The sequence below is a fragment of the Phacochoerus africanus genome, chromosome 1, assembly GCF_016906955.1.
Source record: "Phacochoerus africanus isolate WHEZ1 chromosome 1, ROS_Pafr_v1, whole genome shotgun sequence".
In the NCBI taxonomy this organism is placed as follows: domain Eukaryota; kingdom Metazoa; phylum Chordata; class Mammalia; order Artiodactyla; family Suidae; genus Phacochoerus; species Phacochoerus africanus.
The window spans coordinates 234,281,109-234,306,552 of record NC_062544.1 but is presented as its reverse complement, the minus strand read 5'-3'; the positions used below and the strand labels follow the sequence as shown (position 1 = coordinate 234,306,552).

The 25,444-nt window shown below is 35.2% G+C and overlaps 1 protein-coding gene across 9 annotated transcripts in view; it reads right to left on the bottom strand.

Annotated features, from left to right (window-relative positions):
• Positions 1-420: 420 nt before the first annotated feature.
• CBLB (Cbl proto-oncogene B) overlaps positions 421-25,444 on the bottom strand; it is a 219,481-nt gene continuing 194,457 nt past the window's right edge. For all 9 annotated transcript variants that reach the window (XM_047793123.1, XM_047793131.1, XM_047793097.1 and 6 more), the window contains 4 exons: positions 25,276-25,407; positions 22,455-22,595; positions 13,656-13,775; positions 421-3,756 (listed from right to left, as the gene is read on the bottom strand). In XM_047793123.1, the coding sequence (XP_047649079.1) occupies positions 3,506-3,756; positions 13,656-13,775; positions 22,455-22,595; positions 25,276-25,407 (644 nt within the window). In that variant the 3' untranslated portion in view covers positions 421-3,505. The remainder of the gene's footprint in view (positions 3,757-13,655; positions 13,776-22,454; positions 22,596-25,275; positions 25,408-25,444) is intronic.

Sequence of the window (25,444 nt, the reverse complement as noted above, 5' to 3'; positions counted from 1 at the left end):
TGTTTTTGTTAACATTCATTTTATAAAATACTTTAAGAGAACAGATAAAGTACTGGAGTTTACAAAACAACCAGAATTGAAAAGAGATGGATAAAACATAAATTAATTGAACACATAAGTATTTTGCCACATTAGACAAATTTTAAAAAGGCATTAAAAAAATAAAATAGAAATTGGGAAGAAAACCCTTCACTCAATTGCCGTCATTTTCTGGAAACCTTTCCTAGCACTAAAATCCCAGGTCAACAGGCAGTACCTGTATTGTTGAAAATATACTGTCATTTGCTTCCAAATCTGTCAGCATAAGAGAAAAAATTAAAATTTTAACCAGATTAGATAATTCAGTGCAAAATTAAAGCTTCAAGTTGAAGATCCAAGAGGAAAAATAATATCCAGGAAATATCATAGGGCGTCCTTCTGGAACTAAAAAAGAAAACATTCACATTATGAAGAAATCTTTGCAAGTGTTCTTGTGTGTGAAATATTGAGTTAACAAATGGGCCCTTTGAAGTTGCAACTAGAGCTCTATTATTAAGATTATTTGTGCTATGGGCAAGGGGATATGGATAGGGAGGAGCTCAAGGTCATCTTTATGGAAGGAAGTTCAAGTTAACCATAAGCACTGCTGATTCAATTCTAGAAAATTAGTCCAGGATATTACACACATCAAGGGGGAAAAAGAGATTATGGAGATTAATTTACTGGACTATTTTTGAAGATAAGTACTTCTAGAATATGTTGGGAGGCAGGGGAGAGCAGGTTAATATTGGCCACAATCTGTTTTAATTATCTGAATTATATGGCATACTGGCTGTAAAAATAATATTACCAAGTCTTGAGAAATGGGAGGAATGTCAAACTTTCTGGATCACAGTGAAATCAATTCTGGAACATTTCCAACTACTAATGGCTAATCACCTTTATAATTGAAAATGTATTTTGGTTTAATTATTTCCTCAAAAATTTTTTTTAGTGTGGTATGCCACAGGTAATGGGTAGCAATAGGTTTTTTATGGCAGTGTTTGATAGAAAGTTTCCCTCTTTCCATTCCATACAAGCTTTTGACTTGTTCTTTTTAATGATAAAACTAATGGTTGGTGTTAAGTACTAGCTACAGAGAGATTTTGGTGAAGGCTAGTAAATTTTCTTCGCAAAATAGATTTTTTTTTTTTTAAATTCAGGTCTAAATTGAGTCTTTTTCTACTTCTCACTGGACATTTTCACACATTTTTGGAAACTGAGAATACACTATACCTAACATTCGTATTTTACATCATTCTCTAATCTATTAAGAATGTTGTAACAATGTTATCACAATGAAGTGGCAACTTTTGGCTCTTTGTACCAGCAAGATCAGCAAGTCATAAAAAAGCCAAAAAAAGACAGTGCTATTCCAGTGCAACTTAAGAAACTAGTAACGCAAATGAGAAACATCATGATGACATATCATGGAGATCATAAAGCAATGGAGAATTGGCCAATGCAATTTTTAAGAATGTGAAAAACTGCCCTCATATACCTACTCAAGGGAAGAACATCTAAGGCAAATTAAAAATTCTCTTCCAGGGACATTAACCAGCTCAGAATCACCTGCAGAAATTAAAACATGAACACAAACTGTCCAAGGCCTGTGACTCCTCAAGCACCTCATGTCATGAGAGCCAAGCTGTTAAGGGCAGGGGTCAGCTCACAATGGGGAGCATTCCTTCCCTCCCCAGGTCAATGTAGTAACCGTGAGTCTTGAACATTAATTTCCTTTGGATCTGCCACATCTTTGGTCATGTCCTTTCAAACAAATCTTGATCCTGAAGATAGGCTCACTGTCAGATGCATCTTTTTATATCACACTGTATGAAGTTAAAGGAGTGACAGAAATGTGCACAAACCTGCAATTATTGTGTTTAGAAAGCTTTTTGTGGGTTCCAGCATTTTACACAGACCTAGTTTTGTCTCATTTCCTCACTAACTTATTAAAAAAGAAAGCCAACTGCCTGAAAATTCTGAAGCGTTGGTGGAAACCTTATAGGTTTTGTCTATTGGAGAGACTTTCACCATCAAAAGTGCAGATAAAGGACAAGAGAATATCATAATGGAGTCAGCTCATGATGGTTTGTGCTTTAAAAACAGTGCCTAACAGTGTGGAGCACATCATAGATACTCAATAAATATTTGTATTAATAAAAGTAATAACACGGTTTCTGAAGAACCAACCCCTATTTTGCAAAAAAAGGCAAAACTATATAAATTTCTTTCACCTTACTGGATGGAGCATCATGGAGCAATTAATGAGAGAATCTAACAGTTAAATACTAACTCTAATTGATGCCAGAGAGAAAATTAGAATTTTGCAAAAACAAAACAAAACAAAACAAAAAAACCCCCAAAACATTGCCACAGTAGCATTAGCACTTAACAGTGCATCAAAGATTTGTTTTCCTCTGCAATATGAACTGGTTCCTAAACTTCTTAGGTACCAGAGGGTAACCACTCAAATAGGAAATGAACTCTATTCCACTTTGGGCAAAGTATGGTCATAATTTGATGTGAAAAGTATTAATACATTTTTGGGAGACAGCCCTCCTATTCAGCATGCCTCAAAGTAATGCAGGCATTAAGTATCAGGGGACCTCATTATATAACTTCAATATGGCATTGTCATGTGCAAATCTATTTCTCCCACTTCGGCAGTAGTTGTTTCTAATGTTTTAGGTTCTTACAGAGTTGTTACACCCCTGGGATGACAAAGGTGAGAGTATGGAAGATTGAAGATCACGAAACTGACACTAAAAGGGAAGCTCTTCTATGTTATATATGAAAATCCCTTATAAAAGGCAGTTTAATTGACAAAAAATGCTTTATACATTCAGATTTTCCCCATCTCTCAACAGGGTGGTTTCCAAAGAAGACTCAGTAGTGAAGGCCACACACTTTTTTTTTTTTTGCATTAATTTGATACGTTGAAATCAGAACTTTTAAAGCATCTTATAAATGGGAGAGATGGAACTGGACCTGGGTTGGCGGGGTGGGATGGGACAGATCACAATGAACAGGTGACGCAGCTGTGGATGTGGACAGCAATGGAGTGGGTAGGAGATGTTACAGCAGACTTGACCACTGTACAAAGGGTCCATCAAGAACACAGTACAGTTATCAAAAAAATCCCCAAAGAAAACTAAAAAAACAAACTCTAACTTCGTCAACTTGTAAACAAGGAAAAGCATTTCACAGATTCAAAGTTCATGGGAAGTAAACGTCTTTAAATTATTTTTGTCAGTTCAACCCTGATTGAAAAGTATGGCTAGCAAAAACGAGGATGCCGCACCCACTGGCATCCTTGGCAAGAAGCCGTCTTCTGAGAAGCAGCACTTCTGAGCCTATCTCGTCTCAAGATGCCATGTGAGGAAGAGACACCTTCTCCCCTTGAATTCCGTCTCACGCTTCTCCTTTCCACATGCCTGGAATATTCAGTGATTGCTCTGCATTCTGGCATTAGCAGTCCTGGCTGCTATAGATTTAGACGTGGGGAGACTGGAGGGGGGAAGGCAAATTCTCGGAGGATGCTCCGGGCCACTTCGACATTATTCTGGGCTATCTCTAAGGCTCGCTTTACTTCTTCAAAGGCATAACCCTCTCCCATGAGTTTTGCAATTTTTGCATCAACATTTTCCAGTGCTGCCTCGGGTTTTCTGTGGTGAATTTCCGGTGCAGTCCTGCGGGGTCGTGGTTTAGGAGGTCTGGCTGGTGCTTGTGAACCATCTGTAGATTTTTAAAGACAGAGATCTTTTAAATTATGTGATAAAAATAAAGACTTTATAATATTCGTATGATCTCATTATCTTATGTGAAAACACAACTTTTCATTGTTTCCACACAACCTTTTTTTCCCATTTTTATATACTATTGTTGGATAGGTCATGTTGGCCTCACTTTGATGTCAGACAACTAAGGTAGGGTGTGTTGGAAATTCGACGGAGAAATTAACACAGATTTATTCCCACTTCCACATATTTTTCTTCACATTATATGCAATAAAAGATACAAAAGAGAAAAAATAAAAACTATGTAAAAAACAAAAGGTTTCTCTTCAGCAGTTCAGCTCACCCTTCTCTACTATCGTGGTGGTAATTTCTTGGGAAGTTTCAACTAGAAGAAATTGTTTTAATAAGCTTGTAGATGTTCCTTGCAGAACATCCCCACCAGGTTCTGCAGCCCACCCTTGCCATAGCAGAACTGAGAAATATGCTTTGTAGCATCTCTGATTTTGCAAGTTAATAATGCTGTAAAGTGATGCCTTACTGATGCTAGGGAGAAAACAATGAAGTAGTAAATGCTTCAAGTCTGCTGTTAGTAGGTTGAACAGAAATAAACTGAGTGCTTTGCAATACTTCATCTAGATTTCAGTGTAGGAAGCTTAGCTTGAGAAAAAGCAAAACCAGCAAAAAAAAAAAAACGTTATTAGAGAACTTGGTTAGAGATCTGTCAAAGTTAAAGCAAATGACATTGGTGTCCATGAATGGAAAGTTATTTTATTAAGAGGAAAGAAAATATATTACAGGCCAACACTCCATATAGATCACCAGGGCATGGACTAGTAGCTTGAGGGAACACTTTTATCATGGATTTCCATAATCTACATCCTGTACTTAATATTGAAAGCTTATATTTTTTAAAAAAGATTGTCAAATTTATACCATGAAACATTTAGGGGTTTAAGACAAGGTAGATATCAACACTTAATGTCTTTCTTCTTAGACCATTGACAAGGGCCAAATTCAAGGACACACTTTAAATCAATGATGAAGTGAGGCTAGAAGCCAAATGCCTTGTCACTCTAGTCTCCACCCTGTCCTTCCTGGTCTCTGCTGCCTTGCCCACTTTCCTAATGGCGTCAGGAAATATGTAAGCTGATATTTTCAATAATAATCAAATGTAAATCATAATTATCTAATACATCATTTCATATTTTTCTCATAACATTTTTCTCTGAGAAGATAACTTGTGAAAAACATCATACTATCTGCAATTCTAGCAATATCGATATAGCACACAGAATAAAAAGCCTTCGGGATGAAAATATTGAGTTGAATGATAGTCTTATTTTGTTTGTTCATTTCTTGTAGAATAATACCTAGCTTGAAAAAAATAGTGTAGCTATAGATAAAGCTTATGTTCATCTATAAGAACATACATTAATTTTCAGTATTTCAAGACTTCTTGCTAAAGTCTGCACTGTTCTGTACATCTGTAACTAAACATCTCAAATGCTTTTGGTCTACTAAATTGCATTTTTTTTCAGTAATGTATTTTTTTATTTTTAATTTTTTAAATATAATTTTATTTTTTTCCATTATCAAAACTACCACGAGATAACCACCTCACACCAGTCAGAAAGGCCATCATTAATAAGCCCAGAAATATCAAATGCCAGAGGGGGTGTGGAGAAAAAGGAACCCTCCTGCACTGCTGGTGGGAATGTAATCTGGTACAACCACTACGGAGAACAGTATGGATGTACCTTAGAAACTATATACAGAACTACCATATGACCCAGCAATCCCACTCTTGGGCATATGCCTGGAGAAAAATTGCATTTCTTACTGTTTTAAGGTTTCACGTAGTTTTCTATTAAGTATTTCCATTATGTCATGCAGAGATGGATAGTAAATTACGTTTTCCTTCTAATCACCTCCGAAATTTTTTTTAAGAGATTCTAGCAAGCTTTCCTTTAATAAGTTACCACAGAATTTATACACTGAAGTCTTGTCTGTTCTGACTTACTTTTAGGTGAAAAAAGTACCTAGAATTAAATACAAATTTCAATTCTTTGTATTCTACGTAATTTTCAAAGAATTTTTCTAATATTGCTTTTTTTTTTTTCCCTGTCCAAAATACTGAGAGGGTTCATGAGTGTCAAACATCCCTGAAAAGTACAGCTATGTATACCACTAAAGTGGGAAGGATCTTATAGCAGCCAGAGACACATCTAACAGTATAACTGGCAATGAAATCTTAAGATGTAGAACTTTTAGATTTAAAAAACATGTAACTTTGACCTTGGTAAATGACACTAAAAAAGATGTTGCCTGTCTATCACCAGGAAAACAGCCCCTGAGAAACCTTTCCATTCTGTGAGGCTGCTGTAATTAATACTGGCCAAATGCAATGCAATTTGCAAATGGTAAAGTTTATTTGAGAAAGCTATTCTTTGCTTGTAAAAAGTAAGTACTCAACATAATTTAGGAAACCTAAGTTAGCAGGGAAAAAAATATACACACCAAACAAAACTAGCTAGAGTAGTGAGGTATATCTCTGATCCTGGACCTGGTATTTTTTTTTGTCCACAAAGTCTATTGAAATATCAACCAGGAAAAATGATTCAAACCACCTCTGGCATGAATCACAACATATTTTAAAGATATGTTAATTTAAAAAACTTTGAAGCAAAGATTAATTTTTCTAAAAGATTCCCTTTAAACACAAAACTCATACATCCCAACTCATTTAATCCTAGTCCTCGTGGCCCTAACTTAAAATCTGTTTTCCCCAACAGTGCTGACATCTCTTTGGAATCTTAGAAGTGCCCAGAATTGAACTGTGTCATGTATTAGAGCCTGCAACTGGAATAATGTGGAAGGTATGTTGCAACTTTTTGCCACCTGTTATATAGAAATTTCTATTTATTGCTGAATATTTATTCAATTTGGAATATTTTAATTTTTTGTTTGGCTGTTTTAACTGGATGGTGTACATCTGTACCAGGTAACTGACAGCTGTATCTTTTTAGATGAGGGTCTCAATGAGGAACAGCCCTTGGAGACTTGATGAGGTTACATGCATCTCAGATTCTGAGCGACTTTAAAGCTAAGCAGTTTACTTTTATAATTCTCACTCTTCGGATCTACTTTTGTATCTCCATTTTTAGAGGTTTTTTTTAATTAATCTATTTTCAGATAGTACATGGAGTAATTAATGTAATGCATGGCATATATGCTGAGGAGACCTTTAAAAAGAAAGGACAGTGAATTCACTTTTATAATGATAACCGCAATACTCAAATGCTATGGAACAGCAATTACTATAAGATAACAGTAATGTCAAGTGTGGAAGAGGAAGAAACCTGGAACTTCTAGTGAGCACCTAGTTCTACATAAAGCTTTTAAGCAAGATATTAACAAGCAAGCAAGATCTGTTACAGCCTGAACTAAAAGTAAAAGATGTTTAAAAAAAAAAAAGTTTTCATGCTGATCATTACAGAAAACTACTTAATGCCAAAACTTCTTTCAAGATACTTTCTTACAATGGATGGATAGCTTTTACTGTCTCTACTTGTTCTTTTTCATAAATAGGAGATGGACCTAGCTCATAGTTTTCCCGGAGCTGTTATGTTGTAGTTTTGGAGTATACTGTAATGACTATCAATTTTACCAGTTCTATGGGGACTTCTGTACCTGAATACATGTCATCCTTTAAAACATGATTGGAAGGACATGTGTTTATTCTGGTGCTGTTTCCATGCTCCAGGTTATTTTGCAAGGGCAACAATATCAAAAAAAATGCCAGAATATATGGAGCCATAGGATATAAATGGTACATCTTCCTGGAAGACTAAATAAACTTATTCAAGGGGAGGAAAGTTAATATTTTAAAATATGGGAATAAATACAGATATACCAAGTAAAATGCAAAATTTGCATACATTTTTGAGAAAATAGACTTTGAAGCAATTTCCTGCACGTTACTGTCCAGTTTTAGTTACATCCCCACCCCCCCCTGTCATTCAGAGTCAGTTTTTTGGTGGGGAGAAAGATTTGAAAGCACTGCCTTGACAGCATATAAATATAGACTATCATACAACAATTTAAAGTGACATTTACTTAAAAAATTTAATGATGTGGTAAATTTACAATACTGTGTTATAAATGGAGTATGATCTCCACTGTGTGAGCAGGTACTTGGACAAAACATTAGAAAGAAGGGCTCCAAAATTGCAGTAATGTTCCTTACTGATGACAGGATTCTAGGTGACTTTCCTTATTTTTTCTTCTTCTACGTTGTTCTCTAATGAGCATGTACTACTTCCATGTATTTTTTTTTTTTTTTTTAAAGCATTAGCTCCCCTCTGCTGGTTACAGGTCTGACCTGCTCAACAATCTAAGAGAAATGGAGACTGATTTTGCTAATACAAAAAGTACAGAAAGCTCGTAGGGAATGGCTTCCTAAAGTCATGTGAAAAATGATCACAATCCAGGTTTTGAAATCTCTGCTACAATTTTACAATTCCTAGTACCCTCTTATATCACTATTATTCCTTTGCTATACTGTCTTTATTTGATTTTATCATTGGGTATCTCCAAACTCAGCTGTGAACAATCATTGTTATATAAATTGGAGTTTTAAGTTTTTAATTTTTGGCTTAGCTACTGGAGGGATAACATAAGCTTTGCTAATGGGTGCATGTCTTATTGATATTGATGAAAGACAGAAATAATTCAAATCCTATCATTTACTCGCTGTGAGACCTTGGGTAAATAACTAAATTTTGTTATGTCTTATTCTCTTCTGTACATTGACATTAATAATACCTATTTCAGACTGGTTGTGAGGAAAAAAATTATGACTATATCTGTATTGTATTTTTTTCTGTGCAACTAATATAAATACAATTGTATGTATAATCTATGTTAACTATATTTAAAATACTTTGCATAACATTTGGCCCATGGTAAGTGCTTTAACAAATTTAAAAATGATTATTACAAACAATCTGAGACATAATCTCTATTACTATTTGGTAATTCACTGAAGACACTTGGGGTGGACATCAGGACCCAGAGGACAGATTTTTCTCAACCAAAGCAAAATTAACTTATCAAGGCAGAAAAGAAATCCCTAACACATCATCATTATGACTTTGGTACTTACTCTAGCTTTTCTACTATAAGCTAGAGCAATTATTTTTGGAACTCATTTATGTGAACTTGAATTGCTGCCACTGTGGATATACTATCTAATTTTTAAATGGACATGTTTTAATATTCCTTCCATTTTCATTAAATTACAAATAAAATATATTCATATAACTTTTAAATACATCTACAAAATGGTTATAAAATAACTATATTTAGTAGTTTGTACAAAAATGACCGCATATATTCTATGGTTTTAAAACTGAAGCTCTATTTAAGAAAAAAAAAAAATTCAGGCAGCTGAACTATGGTTTAACTCTTATAACACTTGCAGTTTCCTTTGTTGAAAAACAAAACCAAACCTGAAAATGCAGTTTTCTTAAAACATCACTAGTAACAATATACAATTCCAGCTCTTGCATAAAATGAAGGCATGATTTCCAATTGAGATCAACAGTATAAAATTCATTTAACATCTGATCACTTCTCCTTTAAGCTACCTTGTAAAAGAAATATTGGAGTAAATTCCTTTTATGAGACCATCTTTATTTTGTAGGTATACTTGGCAATAAGATCTGTTAGCAGGTTATCAACACATTTAATACAATCCAGGTGCTAAAATTATAGCATTGTTTTCAAGTATTACCTTAAACGTCATTTTAAACTGAGAATATTAAAAAAATCTCAAGAGCTCAGCATGACCACCAACTCATCGTCATTATGACTTCATTCTACTGTAAGGTGGATTCCCTGGGTTTTTAAAGAATGGTGTTCAAATTGTAGCACATTATATCTTACAACATAAAAAAAGCAAACTGAAAAATGTGTAGAAACTCATGCATAGCTAGTATAGCCATGAACCCCATATGAAGAAATAAGCTATTAGCAAAAATGTTTGCCCCATATACAGGTATATGTGAATTTAACACAAGCTGGTAAAATCCACTTATTCTGATTGTCATTATGACATGTGCATATCATTAAATGTTACATCTAAAAACTTTAAGAAAATTACAAAGTTTTTTGGGGGGAAGAATAAACAACCTTTGGAAGGCTCTTTGCATATACAGACATACATTTACAGGCTGACATCCTTTTTAGATAAAAAAATTTACTTGATTTTAAAAATATTTTCCTTATACTTTTTTGAATTGGAAAGATTCTTATACATAAATAAGTCACCATCAATTATTTAGATTACCATCAAAATGGGAGAAGTGGATTTATAAAATACAGCAATTATATCAGAATCATCAACAATCATCTTAAAAAGACCTTAATAAAAACATTACTGCAAAATAAGTGCTCTTAGCATCCGAAAGGTACATCCCACCAAGGCTCAAGTTTCTAATAGGGAGACCTAATCCAGAAGGCAAGCTCAGTCCCTCTCCTGGTGTGAAATAAAACTAGCGGGCAGCATGATAGTCATGGGAAGCAGCATGTGAGCAAATATCTTGTGGGAAGGAAGCATCTTATTTGCTGTGGTCTGGATGTGTTTGTAAAGAAAGTTAAGGGAGGAGGTTGAAATATTTGATGTTACAGCTAGCTGAGGCCCTGAGAGTAATAATCAGGACTATTGTATCACTCAGGTAAAAGCTAGTTCAGGCTCCTGGTAAATGCCTGTTTTGGGGATGTTCCAATAGGTTTTGTCATGCATTTCTTCCTTTAAATTTTTAGTGTAATGCTAACTGGAATTCCTACCAGTTGAAATCATGTGAATGTTTCTCCGCACTCATGACCTGTTATGTTATGTTGCAAACTATAGAAACTGTAAAAATAAAGCATTGGGCCACAACTCATAACTTGAGTATGTTTCTGTTAATCCAAAGTTGGTGGGCCTGAATATGTTATTTTATATTAGTCATGGCACTCAAAGTTGTATTTTAGCATTATTCCTTAAGCCATTTGCTTCGTTCCCTTATATATAATTGTCAGATACTGTCTCTCATTGACTCACATTTTTTCATCATTCTGGAAATCTACTCTTTCAGCTGGAACTGCAGTGTTTGAGTGGCTACCCATGGATATATCTGAAATACTGGAATGACCAGAAGTAAAATGGTAAGACATCATGGACCAAAATTTGGAAAGGTTTCTGTGCTTTCCTGAGTATAGTCAAGTGTTAAAACTTAAAATATAGAGGTTATTTCTGCATCTCCCATGCATGTCCTCAAGTATCTAAGAACTACTATATTACTAATTCTCAAAGCAGCTCATTAATTATCTTCAGAAAGGAAACTGTCACTAATTTCTGTGAACTAAGGTTTGAACTTAACCTAAGCTACTGATTCCAACAATAATTTAAAAGGATCGTATACTATGATCAAGTGGGATTTATCCCAAGGATGCAAAGATTTTTCAGTATCCACAAATAATAAATGTGACGTACCTACCACATTAACAAATTGAAAAATAAAAGCCATTTGATGACTTTAATAGATGCAGAAAAAGGTTCTGATAAATTTTAACATCAATATTTAACATCAATTTATGTTACAAACTCTCTAGAAAGTGGGCACAGAGGGAACACACTTCAACATAATAAAGGCCATATATGGCAAACACACAACTAATATCATACTCCACAATGGAAAGCTAAAAGCATTCTAAGATCAGGAACAAGACAAGGATACCACTCTCACCACAGCAATCAGAGAAGAAAAAAATAAAGAAAAGTAAATTCAAAATGAATTAAAGACCTAAATCTAAGGCCAGATACTATAAAACTCCTAGAGGAAAACATAAAACACTCAATGACATAAACTGCAGCAATAATTTTTGGCTATGTCTCCTAGAGTAATAGAAATAAACAAATTGTAACTAATTAAACAAGCTTTTGCATAGCAAAAGAAACCATGAGCAAAATAAAAAAATAACCTATGAAATGGGGGAAAAAATTTGCTAATGATGCAACTGACAGGTGATTAATTTCCAAAATATACAAGTAGCTCATACAGATCAATATTAAAAAATAGCCCAATCAAAAAACAAGGGCAGAAAACCTAAATAAACATTTCTTGAAAGAAGGCATCTAGATGGCCAACCGGCACATGGAAAGATACTCAAAACTGCTAATTATTAGAGAAAGGCAAATCAAAACAATAATGAGGTACCAGCTCACACTAGTCAGAATGGCCATCATCAAAAAGTTTACGAACAATAAATGCTGGAGAGGGTGTGGAGAAAGGGAGACCCTTCTACACTATAGGTGGAAATGTCAATTGCTGAAGCCACTATGGAGCACAGTATGGAGGTTTCTTAAAAAATAAAAATAGAACCACCAGCAATCCCACTTCTAGGCATATATCTGAAAAATACTAATTTGAAAAGATATATGCACCCCTATGTTCCTGGCAGCATTATTTAAAATAGCCAAGACATGGAAGCAACATAAATGTCCACTGAGAGATGAATGGATAAAGATGTGGTGTAAGCATAGTGGAATATTACTCAGCCATAAAAATGAAATAAAGCCACTTGCAGTAACATGGATGGACCTAGAAATTATCATAATATGTAAATCAGATGAAGAAAGACAAACACTATATGATGTCAAATATATGGGATCTTAAAAATTTATACAAATGAACTTACTTACAAAACAGAAAACTTACGTACAGAAAACAATGTTTACCAATGGGGGAAGAGGGAAGGATAAATTAGGAGTTTGGATTTAACAGATACACACTATATATAAAATAGATAAACAACAAGAACCTACTCTATAGCACAGGGAACTATACTCAGTATCTTGTAATAGCCTAAAATGGAAAAGAATCTGGAAAAGAGTATGTGAATCACTTAGCTATACACCTAAAAACTATCACTGTAAAAAACTGTATTTCAATAAAATTAAAACATTATTGAAAAAACATCTTGATATAGGACAAAAATCTACATAGGAAAAACTTCTGATGGTCATAATTATAAGACAAATATATGGCTTTTATTACTCAAAAATATATGAATATGTTCAACATAACACAGATATCAGCAACTCTTCTTTTCTCCCTTCTATCCATCAAGTCATCCAGGAAACATGCTAGGCACTCTTTTGACATGTGGGGATAAAGCAGTGAACAAAACCATGCACCTCTCTTCAAAGCATTAAAACCCAAACAGAGGAGACAGACAATCAAGCAAACGATATTGAACAAACAAATGAAAGGTGCCTAGGGAGAAACAAAGCAAAAGGGGGAGATATTTTAGATACGGTGATCAAGTAGGACCCCTGGAAAAAGCAAATCAGCAACTTTCCATTAATAATGGTTGTAAGTATGACCTGTATTTACTAAAATGGTATATCCTTCTATGTAATGGCTGGCAATACAACATTATACAGTAGCCCTAAATAAGCTATGAAAATTAATAGCTTGGGGCTAATATCAATTCTAAAGAGATTTCTTCCTTTAGTGGAGAAATAAGAGGATGCAGTGTTTTCATGTACAAAAAACATCTCTCCCATTTTCCATGGCTGAAAAGGCAAAACGAAAGAGAATTAACAGATTTTGAATCACAGAACCTGCTTTACTGACAGATCAAAGATATTAAGGCTTAATATTTTCTTTTCCATGAGGAAATTTTATAGGCATTCTTCTCATAATACAAGTTTTATGAGCAAATGCAAAGGCGATAAAAATACTTTCTTAGGCTGGCAATGCTCATTAAATTATATAATGAATAAAAAGGTGCTCCAAAAAGCACTATACAAATGTAGGGTATTATTATTACTATTATTAGCCAACTCACCTGAAGATGAAGGAAGCTGATCATAGTCCTGTGATGTTCTGTTGGATTTGACATTTTCACCTGGTAATCTCCTAGCAGGAGGCAAAGGAACTTGGCCACTTGCTGGATCAAAAAAGGGATCTTAAAAATAAAGATGATTTTCATATTAAAACCACTATCTCTGCCACTGGCTAAAAAGAAAAATTAGAAATTCTCTACACAGATCAACTTTTGAAAACAAGAAAACATGTCATGACTGATAGTAACCATTTTATTTGCCTGCATATTTTCTAATTTATTCCTCACTTGTTCAAATATGCTTTTCCCTTGTATTCCTACATACTACTACTAATGTATTTTTCAGACCTCTTATTTTGATTGTAAAATTGTTGATAAAAACTGCTTCTAATTTTAATTTTCTTTCCCAATCTGTCCTGTACAAGGAATAGAAGAAACTCTTGTAAAGTCAAAGAAAAAAATGGGTTTTGAATTTTGCCTGTAAAAGTGGATTAGCATATTAATCTCTCTAAGCATTAAGCAGACATAATCTGTAAAATGGACCTGACATTTGGGATTTGTAAGGATTAAATCAATTCATGTATGTGAGCTCTGCACAAATAATGTGCCTTTTAACATTACATTGGTCATTCTATGCAAAAATTGTTACTTGGCTCACCAAAAATAAATTCAGTTGTTAAAAATTATATTATTACCATTAAAGTTTGTATAAATAGTGAAACATGTTTGTATTTACCACCTTGAGTCAGAGGGGCGGATGTGAAATAGTGAAAAATATGAATTTTAGACAAATTAAAAATCATTGTGGGAGTTCCCGTCATGGAGCAGCATAAAAAAATTTGACCAGTATCCATGAGGATTTGGTTTGATCCCTGGCCTCATTCAGTGGGTCGGGGATCTGGTGTATCCATGAAGATTTGGTTTGATCCCTGGCCTCACTCCGTGGGTCGGGAATCTGGTGTTTCCATGAGCTGTGTTACAGACTTGGCTCAGATCCTGTGTTGCTATGGCTGTTGGCCAGTAACTACAGCTCTGATTAGACCCCTAGCCTGGGAACTTCCATGCACTGTGGGTGAGGCCTTAAAAAAAAAAATTATTGTACAATTTCTCAGTGATATTTATGAACCGGAGCTAATGGTAGAAGATTTTATCAATGCAACTATATTAAATCATTAGGACCATAAACCTGACTGGCTTAAAATTAGCAGTATATGTGTTTAAATCCATAGACCTGATTCCTTTTTTGAATAGATGAAAATTACCTATGCAGTCTTTGGTTCACTGAGAATGTATTATCTGCCACCACTTCCATTCCAGGCTTCTGTTTTTCTCTGTCATGTTACTTTCTTTTATGTCTGCCAGTATCTCCAAAGGTACTTACTGTAAGTTCTTTTGAGGACAGGGATCTTATTTAATTATGTTTGAATTATATCTCCTAACAGGAACACAGTACCAAGTAAACTGCATGGTAAATAGCCTGCACTTCATAAAGGTGTACTTTTTTACTTTTTCTTTTTAGGGATGCACTTGTGACACATGGAAGTTCTCAGACTAGGTGTCAAATTGGAGCTACATACAACCACAGCAAAGAAGGATCCCAGCCACATCTGTGCCCTACACCACAGCTTACAGCGATACCAGATCCTTAACCCACTGGGGCTAGGGATCAAACCCACATGCTCATGGACACTGTTGGGTTCTTAACCCACTGAGCCACAATGGGAACTCCAAAAAGATTTACTTTTAACCAACAAAAATTAGGACAGACAGATTCAGATTTTTCATATATTCAAATCCCATGAAATTTGTATTGCTAACTTAAGGCTGAAATTGTAACTATTAAGAAGACCAGGGGGGTTCCCTTCGTGGCTCAGTGGTTAACAAACCCAACTAGAATCCATGAGGATGTGGATTCTATCCCTGGCCTCGCTCACTGAGTTAAGAATCTGGCACTGAGCTATGGTGGAGGTCACAGATGAGGCTCAGATCCTGCATGGCTGTGGCTATGGTGTAGGCCAGCAGCTGTAGCCCCGATTCAAACCATAGCTTAGAACCATATGCCACAGGTGCAGCCCTAAAAAGCAAAAAAAAAAAAAAAAAAGGAAGATGACAACCTGATAGTATTTCATTGTTTTAACTTCCATTTGAGTTTGATATTAAAAAATACATAAGAATCTGGTTAAGAAGGAAATTCAGGAGTTCCCGTCATGGCGCAGTGGTTAACAAATCTGACTAGGAACCATGAGGTTGCGGTTCGATCCCTGCCCTTGCTCAGCGGGTTAATGATCCGGCGTTGCCTTGAGCTGTGGTGTAGGTTGCAGATGCGGCTCGGATCCTGTGTTGCTGTGGCCCTGGCACAGTCTGGCAGCTACAGCTCCGATTAGACCCCTGCCTGGGAACCTCCATATGCCGACGGAGCGGCCCAAGAAATGGCAAAAAGACAAAAAGACAAAAAAAAAAAGAAGGAAATGCATGCTTATTTATACTAAATTTTGACTAGATAATGTAAGGCAGGAGTTGAAGTCATTATTTCCTTCCTCTTTTTAAGTATCATAATTATCTCCAGCTTTGCTGGAGACTTTTTTTTTAACCTGCGCAAGGCTACTTAATTTGCTTTCATTAATTTTGAGATTAAAATGAGTCTTACATTCTGAGTTCTCAATAATTGAAAAGTCAATGGTTCAGCCTCATTAATTTTGCTAAAACATTTTAGGAAGGAATCAAAGATAAATCAAATTCCATGCAACAAATGTTAATCTTTTGATTTGGAAGGCTAATCAGAGGAACCAAATATGGTGATTTCTGCATAAATTTAGAGATTTCCCAAAGATTTACATTTAAATATTCAATATTCAATTAAATTTACTTTCAGTTCTTGTGCATTCTAAAACATCACTGACATAGTATTAATTCAGAGAAAAGACTGTCTTTTACAATCATGATTTCTTTAGGGGTAATTTATAGGCTTGCAGATATGCTGTTTCTAATCATATGTTTATTTAAGGCTAAACATTAGATTGACACATTACTGAGTCATGAATAGACTACAAAATATATAGTTGTATGATACTACTCCATTAATCTATTGCACTTGAAAAGTCACTAGGTGCACTAAAAGTGTTACCATAAATAGCATGAACTACTTAGTTCTGTTCTGAATCACTCTGGTGTTTTATCTGGCTTCATGCTAAGTTTGCTACTGGTCCGTGTTTGAATTATAGCTCCTAACAGAAACATAATACCAAGCACACTGTTTGGTAAATAGCCTGCACCTCATAAAGATCTACATTTAACTACCAAAAATTAAGTCAGATTCAGATTTTTCATAGATTCAAATTCTGTGAAATTTGTATTGCGAACTCAAGGCTAAAATTTGTAACTATTAAAGAAGACCTGATAATATTTCCTTGTTTTAATTTCCATTTGACTTTGATAATAAAAAATATGGTCAGGTATAGGCTAAGCTGGGCTTCTGTAGCAAGTTGTAAAGTTGGAAGTATTCCTGCTTAGATGGGAAAAGATACTACATATAATAGTTACTACAAAGAGTATAATAATTACCAAATTTGAAAAGCAATAAAGTTTTTTAAAAACAAATTCTTAAAAAATGAAAGTAAAATTTTATATCCACTTAGGATTAAAACATACACACTGAAAATATATATCACAGCCAGTGTGCTATTTATATAGTAATACATGTTCTAAAAAATGAATGAACATTATGGGATTAGTCTACTCTAAAAAGCAAAGTACTGGAGTTCCCATCATGGCTCAGTGGAAACAAATCCGACTAGCATCCATGAGAACGCAGGTTTGATCCCTGGCCTTGCTCAGTGGGTTAAGGATCTGACATTGCCATGAGCTGTGGTGAAGGTCACAGACACGGCTTGGATCTGGAATTGCTGTGGCTGTGGTGTAGGCTGACAGCTCCAGCTCCGATTCGACCCCTAGCCTAGAAACCTCTATATGCCATGGTGCAGCTCTGAAAAGCAAAAAATAAAAAAATAAAAATAAAAAGCAAAGTACCACTGACTGTGATTTACAGTATGGTAATGCTAAATTGAAAAAATTTTAATTCTTATTTTAAGAGATTATTAAAAACTAAGGAAAGGTTGGGAGGAAAGGGTTTGCTAACTATAAAGGAGGTGGAGAAATACATATCAATCAAAATTATTCCATGTAAGAAGGAAACCTGTCAAGTGATTATCTCTTAGAGGAAGCATTAGGGAATACTCCTCCCCCACCCCGACCCTCCACTATCTGAAACACTTCCAATATTTTACTGAAGTGTAGGAAAACAGGCAAAATAATTGAATAGTTAGAACAATGACATATTTCCTCTGGGCCTGTCCAAAAGCCATCTGAAAGATTTATCAGTTATTCTGAAAATTAAAAAGAATATCAATGCTAGATCTAATTGCTCAAAAAGGATTTGAAGAGCTATTTAGGGGAAACAAAATTTCTCCTTTTCTGGCTGCCCTCATTCTTCTAACTGACATTCATAAAACCCCCATATGTAGGGATCCGGCCACTGATTAAGTCCTCCAGCTTTGGAGAACTCACTACCCTTCTGAGATACAAGAATTATTAATAATTTAGGAAGCTTCTTACGAGGAATGAAATTTTAACTCTCACTAATTCTTCTCATTGGTCGGTCTTCTATTGTCTGGGAGCACAAGGAAGAAATCCAGCCATTCTTTCACAAATACTGTGGATGAAGGCAACTCTCATACTTAAGATAATCTCTTCTCTTGGTTAAACATGCACAGTTCCTTTAATCTACCATAGTTTACATGGTGTGGTTTTACTTCTCTTTACCATCCTGGTTGCACTCTTCCAGAAATAGCCTAGCCCCTGGTTTCTCCAACTTTGCATGCATCAGCATCACCCTACAGGCTTGTGAAAACACAGATTGCTGGGTCCTACCCCCAGAGTTTCTGATTTAGTCAGTCCCAGGTGGGTCTTAAGAACTGGCATTTTTAACATATTTCTAAGAGATGCTAATGCTGTTAAGGACCACAATTTGAGAAGCAAAGCTCTACCTCATCAATCCTTCAGCACCTGGACACAGTGTTATCCACGCTGGCTGAGCACTGGGGAGGACCTCATTCTGTCTCTGATTTGAACTCTGAATGCAAACCTCAAATGGCATGAGTGTGCTTCATAAAGGTTACAGTCAAACTCCTAAATCCTTTACAGTAATTGTTGCTAACTATCCGGGTGTTCTTTGTATTTTACTTATGCAATTGCATGTGTGGATCCCAGTGGAGAACTTTCCTTTGTCTCTAATAAAGTCAATTTGGCTAGCTGTCAGAGTTGAATTGTGACTTTTAGATTGGAGGAGACTTCAGAAGAGATTCTGGGTTAGAAATATAGTGAAGGAAAGGTTCAGGAAGTGCTGCCAAATATGTCATGTATTTTGTACACTGCACAGAGAAATGCAGTAAGGGAGATGAGGAGGCTTAAATACAGCCTTGCCTTTGTTCCTGGAGCTCTGGCCCTGGCACAAAGTGGAGGCGGGGTGGGGGGACGACCCTATTTCAGCCCAAGGGCACAAAAGAAATGCCTTTTTGTAATTCAGGCAAAAGCACATATATGCAAGCAGTAGCCCTGGGTTTGAAGACAGGAAAATGTAAAGCCTTTTTGGAGGGCTCCTCAGGTTTTGTTAAGATAAGATGGTCTGTCCAGAGTAGATGGCTCATGAACAGCAGTGGGCATTACTATTTTGCCAAAAGAAATCTTGCATGAAGGCCTAAAATAGAAAACAGATAAAAGCAGCTTCAGAGCTGTGCCCTTGCTTTACTCCCCACAACACTTTTGATCTTATGAGAGTCATAAGGCTCCTTTGCAGAAACACAGGACCCTGTAGTTTGAAAATCACTACTATAGAGCAGACACTGAACTGTGAGGCCAGAAGGATAGACCTGATTTAGTGTGCAGGACACTGAAGGCTGGAATTAAGAGGTAGGTCTGAGTAGATATTTAATATAACATCATGAAGATATCCAACCTTTGTCTTTAATTAGGGATAATTTCCTCAAGGAAACCAAATCTCAATAATGCCAGAAAAGGCTTATCCTTCATTATACTACTACAATTTTAAGAGTAAACTATAGTGAAAATGACAGCAGTAAAATGCTCCATTTAAATTTAGCAATCCCCTTTGTTTAACTTGCATAGCTCTACAACTATTGAGTTAAACTTTTGTTTAGCATTTATAGAATATCCTTTTATGAAGTTCAATTCAGGGTGAAGAACTGCTTTTGTGGATTTTCTGTGATACTTCTTTAGACAATGTAATGTATTAAATACTTTGCAAAATGATATAGTCAAGCTTACATATAGGCTGAAAGAAACCTTCATGTTCTATGGTATTATGTTAAGAATAATTTAAGTATTTCTTTTGAAAAAGAAAAGGTCTTATATACATGGTTTAAAATTGAATAAAAATAGCTGTCTCAATGGATCTCATAAAGGATCTAGCAAAAGATTAGAAATTTAGCCTGTTAATGGTATGAGACTGGAAAGGAGGAAAATGTTGCCTTTTTTTTTTTTTTCTTAGAAGTATTTGTTATCAAGGGGATTATTTGCAATGGAATTAAAATACTTCTATGTGTTTATTAAAGGAGGTCAAGTCAATAGGTTCAAATAGCTGTGCTCTGGTCCAAAGTTAGCCTCACAGCCTAAGTTAAGGATAACTGCTACTGAGCCTCGCTGGTAGCCACACAAAGCAATATATGAAATAAAATAGTTTATAAAACTTTCATTCTATCTAATCAAAAGGGGGCCTTTTCATTTGGAGGTAATTTTTTTGCACTTAATCTTGAGAAAAAAATTTTTTGAAGATTTTTTACATAAAGTACAATAAACAATAAAATTATGATAAAGAACAATTCTTTTGATAAAAACAGATAATTGTGTATATTTGTATAAAATGTTCTAGCTCCTGGAAAGATTGACTTAATTTTAAAAGAAGGCACTACATTGAGCTTTCATTTAATGGAGTTTAAATTACATATATAAATGCTGATAGGTACTTAAAAATCAGACCAGAAACTATCCAGAAGTTTGCCTGGGGAAAGGTTAAGTTAATCAAGATTTAGCTGTATTCATTTTTTTTTTAACATGTTAATTAAAGCCCATGTGTAAAACAAATATTTGAGTAAGTGCAAATGAAAAATATAGCAATAGTTAATATGAATAAGAGCCTAAGAGTAACCCATGCTTTCTGCATGGATTAGCAGGGTTATCAACCTTGCTCTTTGACTGGCAGTATTCAGTGAAACAATGTGCTCCATGAGGGCAGGGAGGCATCTCACAGAGTGGGTGACATAGAGGAAAATTCAATCCAAATTTATAGATAAAAAATTAATTTAAAATTATTCCATGAAAACAAACTACTTTCAGAAACTAAAGCTATATATTCCAAGTTATATATCTAATAATTTGTGTGTTATATCCACAAATTGTCTCTAACTTCTAAATTATCGAGCCAATGGGGATGGGGGAAACCTGAGAAAAATGAACATTAAAGATGAATGATACTGGTTAAGATTCCCAAGTTCTCCATGAAGTATGTAGGTGGCCAAAGGACAAACTGAGCACTATTAAAAGGGTTTCAATGACTTAACACACAAATGTAAAGCAGCTGTTAAAAAAGAAAATCTTTATGTTTAACTAAACCAAACTGAGGAGGCAAATGTTTCAGAATATAGATCACAGTATCACCAATAGGACTAACTGGATGGAAGAGATTAATATTAGCAGATTCAACATAATTGAATTTTTTTTCCTGACAATTCTGATGAGTGGAATGGATGGTTTATTAAATCTATTTTTATTTCTACTCAAGTTAAAAAAAAAAGCCATGTATTGAATTTTTCCTTGAAGACCAATAATTTTAGTAGATACACTGAGACATTAAAAACAGTAACAAAGCAAAAAAATGCAGGTATTTCAAACATATCTATTAATGTTATAATTTACCCAAATATTATGTTTTTGAATAAAATTATGACCCTAAAGCATATTACATGAAAAATTTTAAATATATCATTAGAAAAAAATTATTGCAGTCAGAATCAGGAGAAAGAGTCTACATTTGTCCCTTGACTTTTAACCCAGACACAGGGGCCCTTTTGGTCCTCAGGGACACCTTCTGTAGCATATACAGGGATTCTCTGGACCGGATCATCTCTACAGCACCATTTTTAAATTCTACAATTCCTTCTTGCTTTTGCTGTTTTTTTTTTTTTTTTTTTTAATTTTCCCAATACATTTTTTTTTCTACTGTACAGTATGGTGACCCAGTTACACATACAGGTATACATTCTTGTATACATTCTTTTTTCTCATTGTCATGCTCCATTATAATTGACTAGACATAGTTCCCAGTGCTACACAGCAGCATCTCATTGCTAATCCATTCCAAAGGCAATAGTCTGTATCTATTAACCCCAAGGTCCCAATCCATCCCTCTCCCTCCCCCTTGGCAACCACAAGTCTATTCTCCAAGTCCATGACTTTCTTTTCTGTGGTAATAAGGTTCATTTGTGCCACCTATTAGATTCCTGATATAAGTGATATCATATGGTTTTTCTCTTTGATTTTGCTGTTTTTGTAGTCTTTTTGGAATTAAACCAACAGTTGTCAGATAAACCCACCCAACTGCTATTTTCCCCACCCGGAGATTTTTCTGCTTGGGAGCTAGAAACCAATGAATTACTAATGCTTATTTGACTGTCTGATCTTAGAAATATTTTTACTTCAAGTGCAAAGTTTTGCTTGGCTTTTCCTTCCTACCTGATGGAAGGAGGAAAAGATCTTGTCCTGAGGATGGTCGACTACTGGAGCCAGGAGGTTTTGAATGTTCGATGAGGCTATGCCTTGCGGGAGGTGGGGGAGGTGGGAGGGATGGGGGGAGGGCATCAAAAGCATCTTCACCTGCATTTAAAGAAAGGTCAATATCAACAGTGGAACTTCATTAATCAAAACACAGTATCAGGCAAAAGTAATGATTTTCTCTTGCTACTTATAAAGAACTTCACCTGCAGGGTTTATCTAGCCGTTCACTGACTCTAACAATGGGAGCTGATTATTTTGTGGCGGGTGTTTAGAGAGAAACACAGACACACACACACACGTGTGCACGCAGACCTTCTCTCAGGCCTCTCTATTAAAAAGCAGCATTTCAGGTTTTGAAACAGTTTATTATTCACTTGTGACCTTTATAATATTAAGACATTGCAAGTGTGAACTAAATATTACAAGTCACATCATCAAAAGAGAATTTTTGTGTAACAATAAGAATTCATGGCCTCTAATTAGAAAGTTACACTATGCACAAAAATTTAATGTCACAAAATAGATTATCCTTTAAGGTTTGCTCTGCTGGACTTTAATTCACTCAAACTAATGCTCCATATATTTCATTGTCAAAATATACAGAAAATGCACCTGCAGTAGAGGAATATGATTTTTCTACTTATCAGACACATTTAAAGAGAAACAGTTAAATAGGGGGTCCCTAAGCGAGTTACTTACATTTGCATAGTTCCCAGCTTTAGTAACTGTGGAATAATGCAGCATGCTTTAATGTCTACTTATTTTTCCCCTGCCACATCTTACTGTTCAACTCCTATTTTCCCTTATCTTGATTCTTTGAAAAATAAAATTGCTGTGCCTGTATTTTTGTAAGTGATTTCAAATACTCTGTGAATGAAAAAAGGTGTAAGTACCTACATATATTCCAGTAATAAAAATTCACGTGGATTAAAATATATTGGCTGAAATATAAAGGTATATTTAAATAAAAATGGTTTTACCACTCATCCAGCTTGTCTTGCAAAAAATATTCAAAATATTTTCTCTAACGATCATAAATATTTTTCTAACGTAAAATATATGAAGGGAGAGGAGAGAGAGCGCTTTGCTATCATTCCAACCTTCGGTTATCTGCTACATTATCTTATTCAGTCAAATCCTTTATCAACTTCTAAAATGTCAGGCACCGTGCTAGGCACATGGGTAATGTGAAGATCAAAGTCATAAGGTCTTAACCCATGGGGCTTGGATTCCACAAGGAGATCTAAGGAAAGTTCACAAATATTCATAGGCGAAAATCCTATAGGTCCGACAGAGAGAGAGAGAGATGCCTTCTAAGAGGGAAGAGAAATGCAGAGAGTGGCATTCAGCAAGGTGTTACCAAGAACAGGAAGGCCTGGGATATCAGGGGCTTAAAAACATTTGCTCATCAAATGCAAGGATGGTGTCTTCCAGGCAGAGTGAATAGTATAAATAAAACATGAGATGTACAAGAAAAGCCAAAGGAAGGTTGAGTTAAAAAGAGGGGTTGGAACATTTATCTGCATTGTTCAATATGGTAGTCACTATCCACATACAGCCATTTAAATATAAATAAACTCAAATTCAGTTCTACAGTTGCAGGTATAAATCCTTTATGTCACCACATAAAGTTCTTTTGGATAATGCTGATGTAGGTCATGAAGACAAAGTTGATAGGTCAACATACAGGAAGAAGTGAAAGGGAGAAAAAGACAGTAGGTAAAGAAGGAAGTTGGGGGAGCTCTAGTAATCAATGTAGGTAGGAATAAATCACTGAACAACAGAAAGAACAGGAGCAAAAGACATTCAATTATAACTGGAAACACTATTGATGGTGTTTTGGGGGAAAAAATGGAAAAGTTCATTTCTAGTAGCCTGATAATCAATTCAGATAAGATTACAAGTGAACCTTCATCATACATTATGGTGACTCGTTATGAAACCGTAACTTGTGTAAGGGTTTCAACTGTCTTCCTCTAAAAATAGGATGAGTAGCCTCCTACCTAGAATTAATAGACTTCTGCACCATCCAACTTTTACATACACACCTATGTGTACCTTCACCTGTGTACATACACACACATTAGTGTACTTCATAGTAAAATCTGAAACAGAGAAACTGAGCTGCTTTGAATGTGTTCTAGTTATAATGAGTACAGGACACAATTTATTCTCAGCTCTCTAGAGTAAAATACGTAAGTTTCCAAAATGTAATTAGCTAAGTGGAACTGGGTCATTTTATACTAAAAGAAAAAGTAAATACACATTCATTAAGAATTGTACTACAGCACAGGGAACTCTACCCAATATTCTGTAGTAACCTATATGGGAAAAAAAATCTGAAAAAGAGTGGATATATGTATATACATAACTGAATAACTTTGCTGTACACCTGAAGCTAAGACAACACTGTAAAGCATTTATACTCCAATAGATTTTTTTTTTTTTTTAAAGAACTGTACTTGAAATCTTGGGCGAATATTCCATATCTACTAGAATACAAGCCCTAGGAGAATGAACCATAACCTCATAGTACAGGAAAAGACAACTTGATAAAAGCCTGATTGATGCCCACTATGTACACTACTCCTTCAGTCATTTAATGGGATAATGGTCACGTGAACCTAAGAGCCACTATCACCTGGAGAATCCAACCTGATTAAGACAAATTCATAACCTGGAGAGTCTGCGTAACACTGAACTATGAATCCTGGTAATTCAGATATTAATTGAAAGAGGTGGCAGGGTGGCTTTTTTGAATTGTTTTAAAGGTTTCAACCTAATGGAGGGATGAGAAGGTCATAATCAGAGGGCGTCCTGTTGAGTGAAGCACCATGCTTGGGATTGTCCCGAGTTGGAGGCCTGGCAGGTGGTGATGGCACAGGATCAGAGGCTGAATCAAAAACATCTCCTAGAGGATAACACAAAATCTTAATGTATTTTTGGTA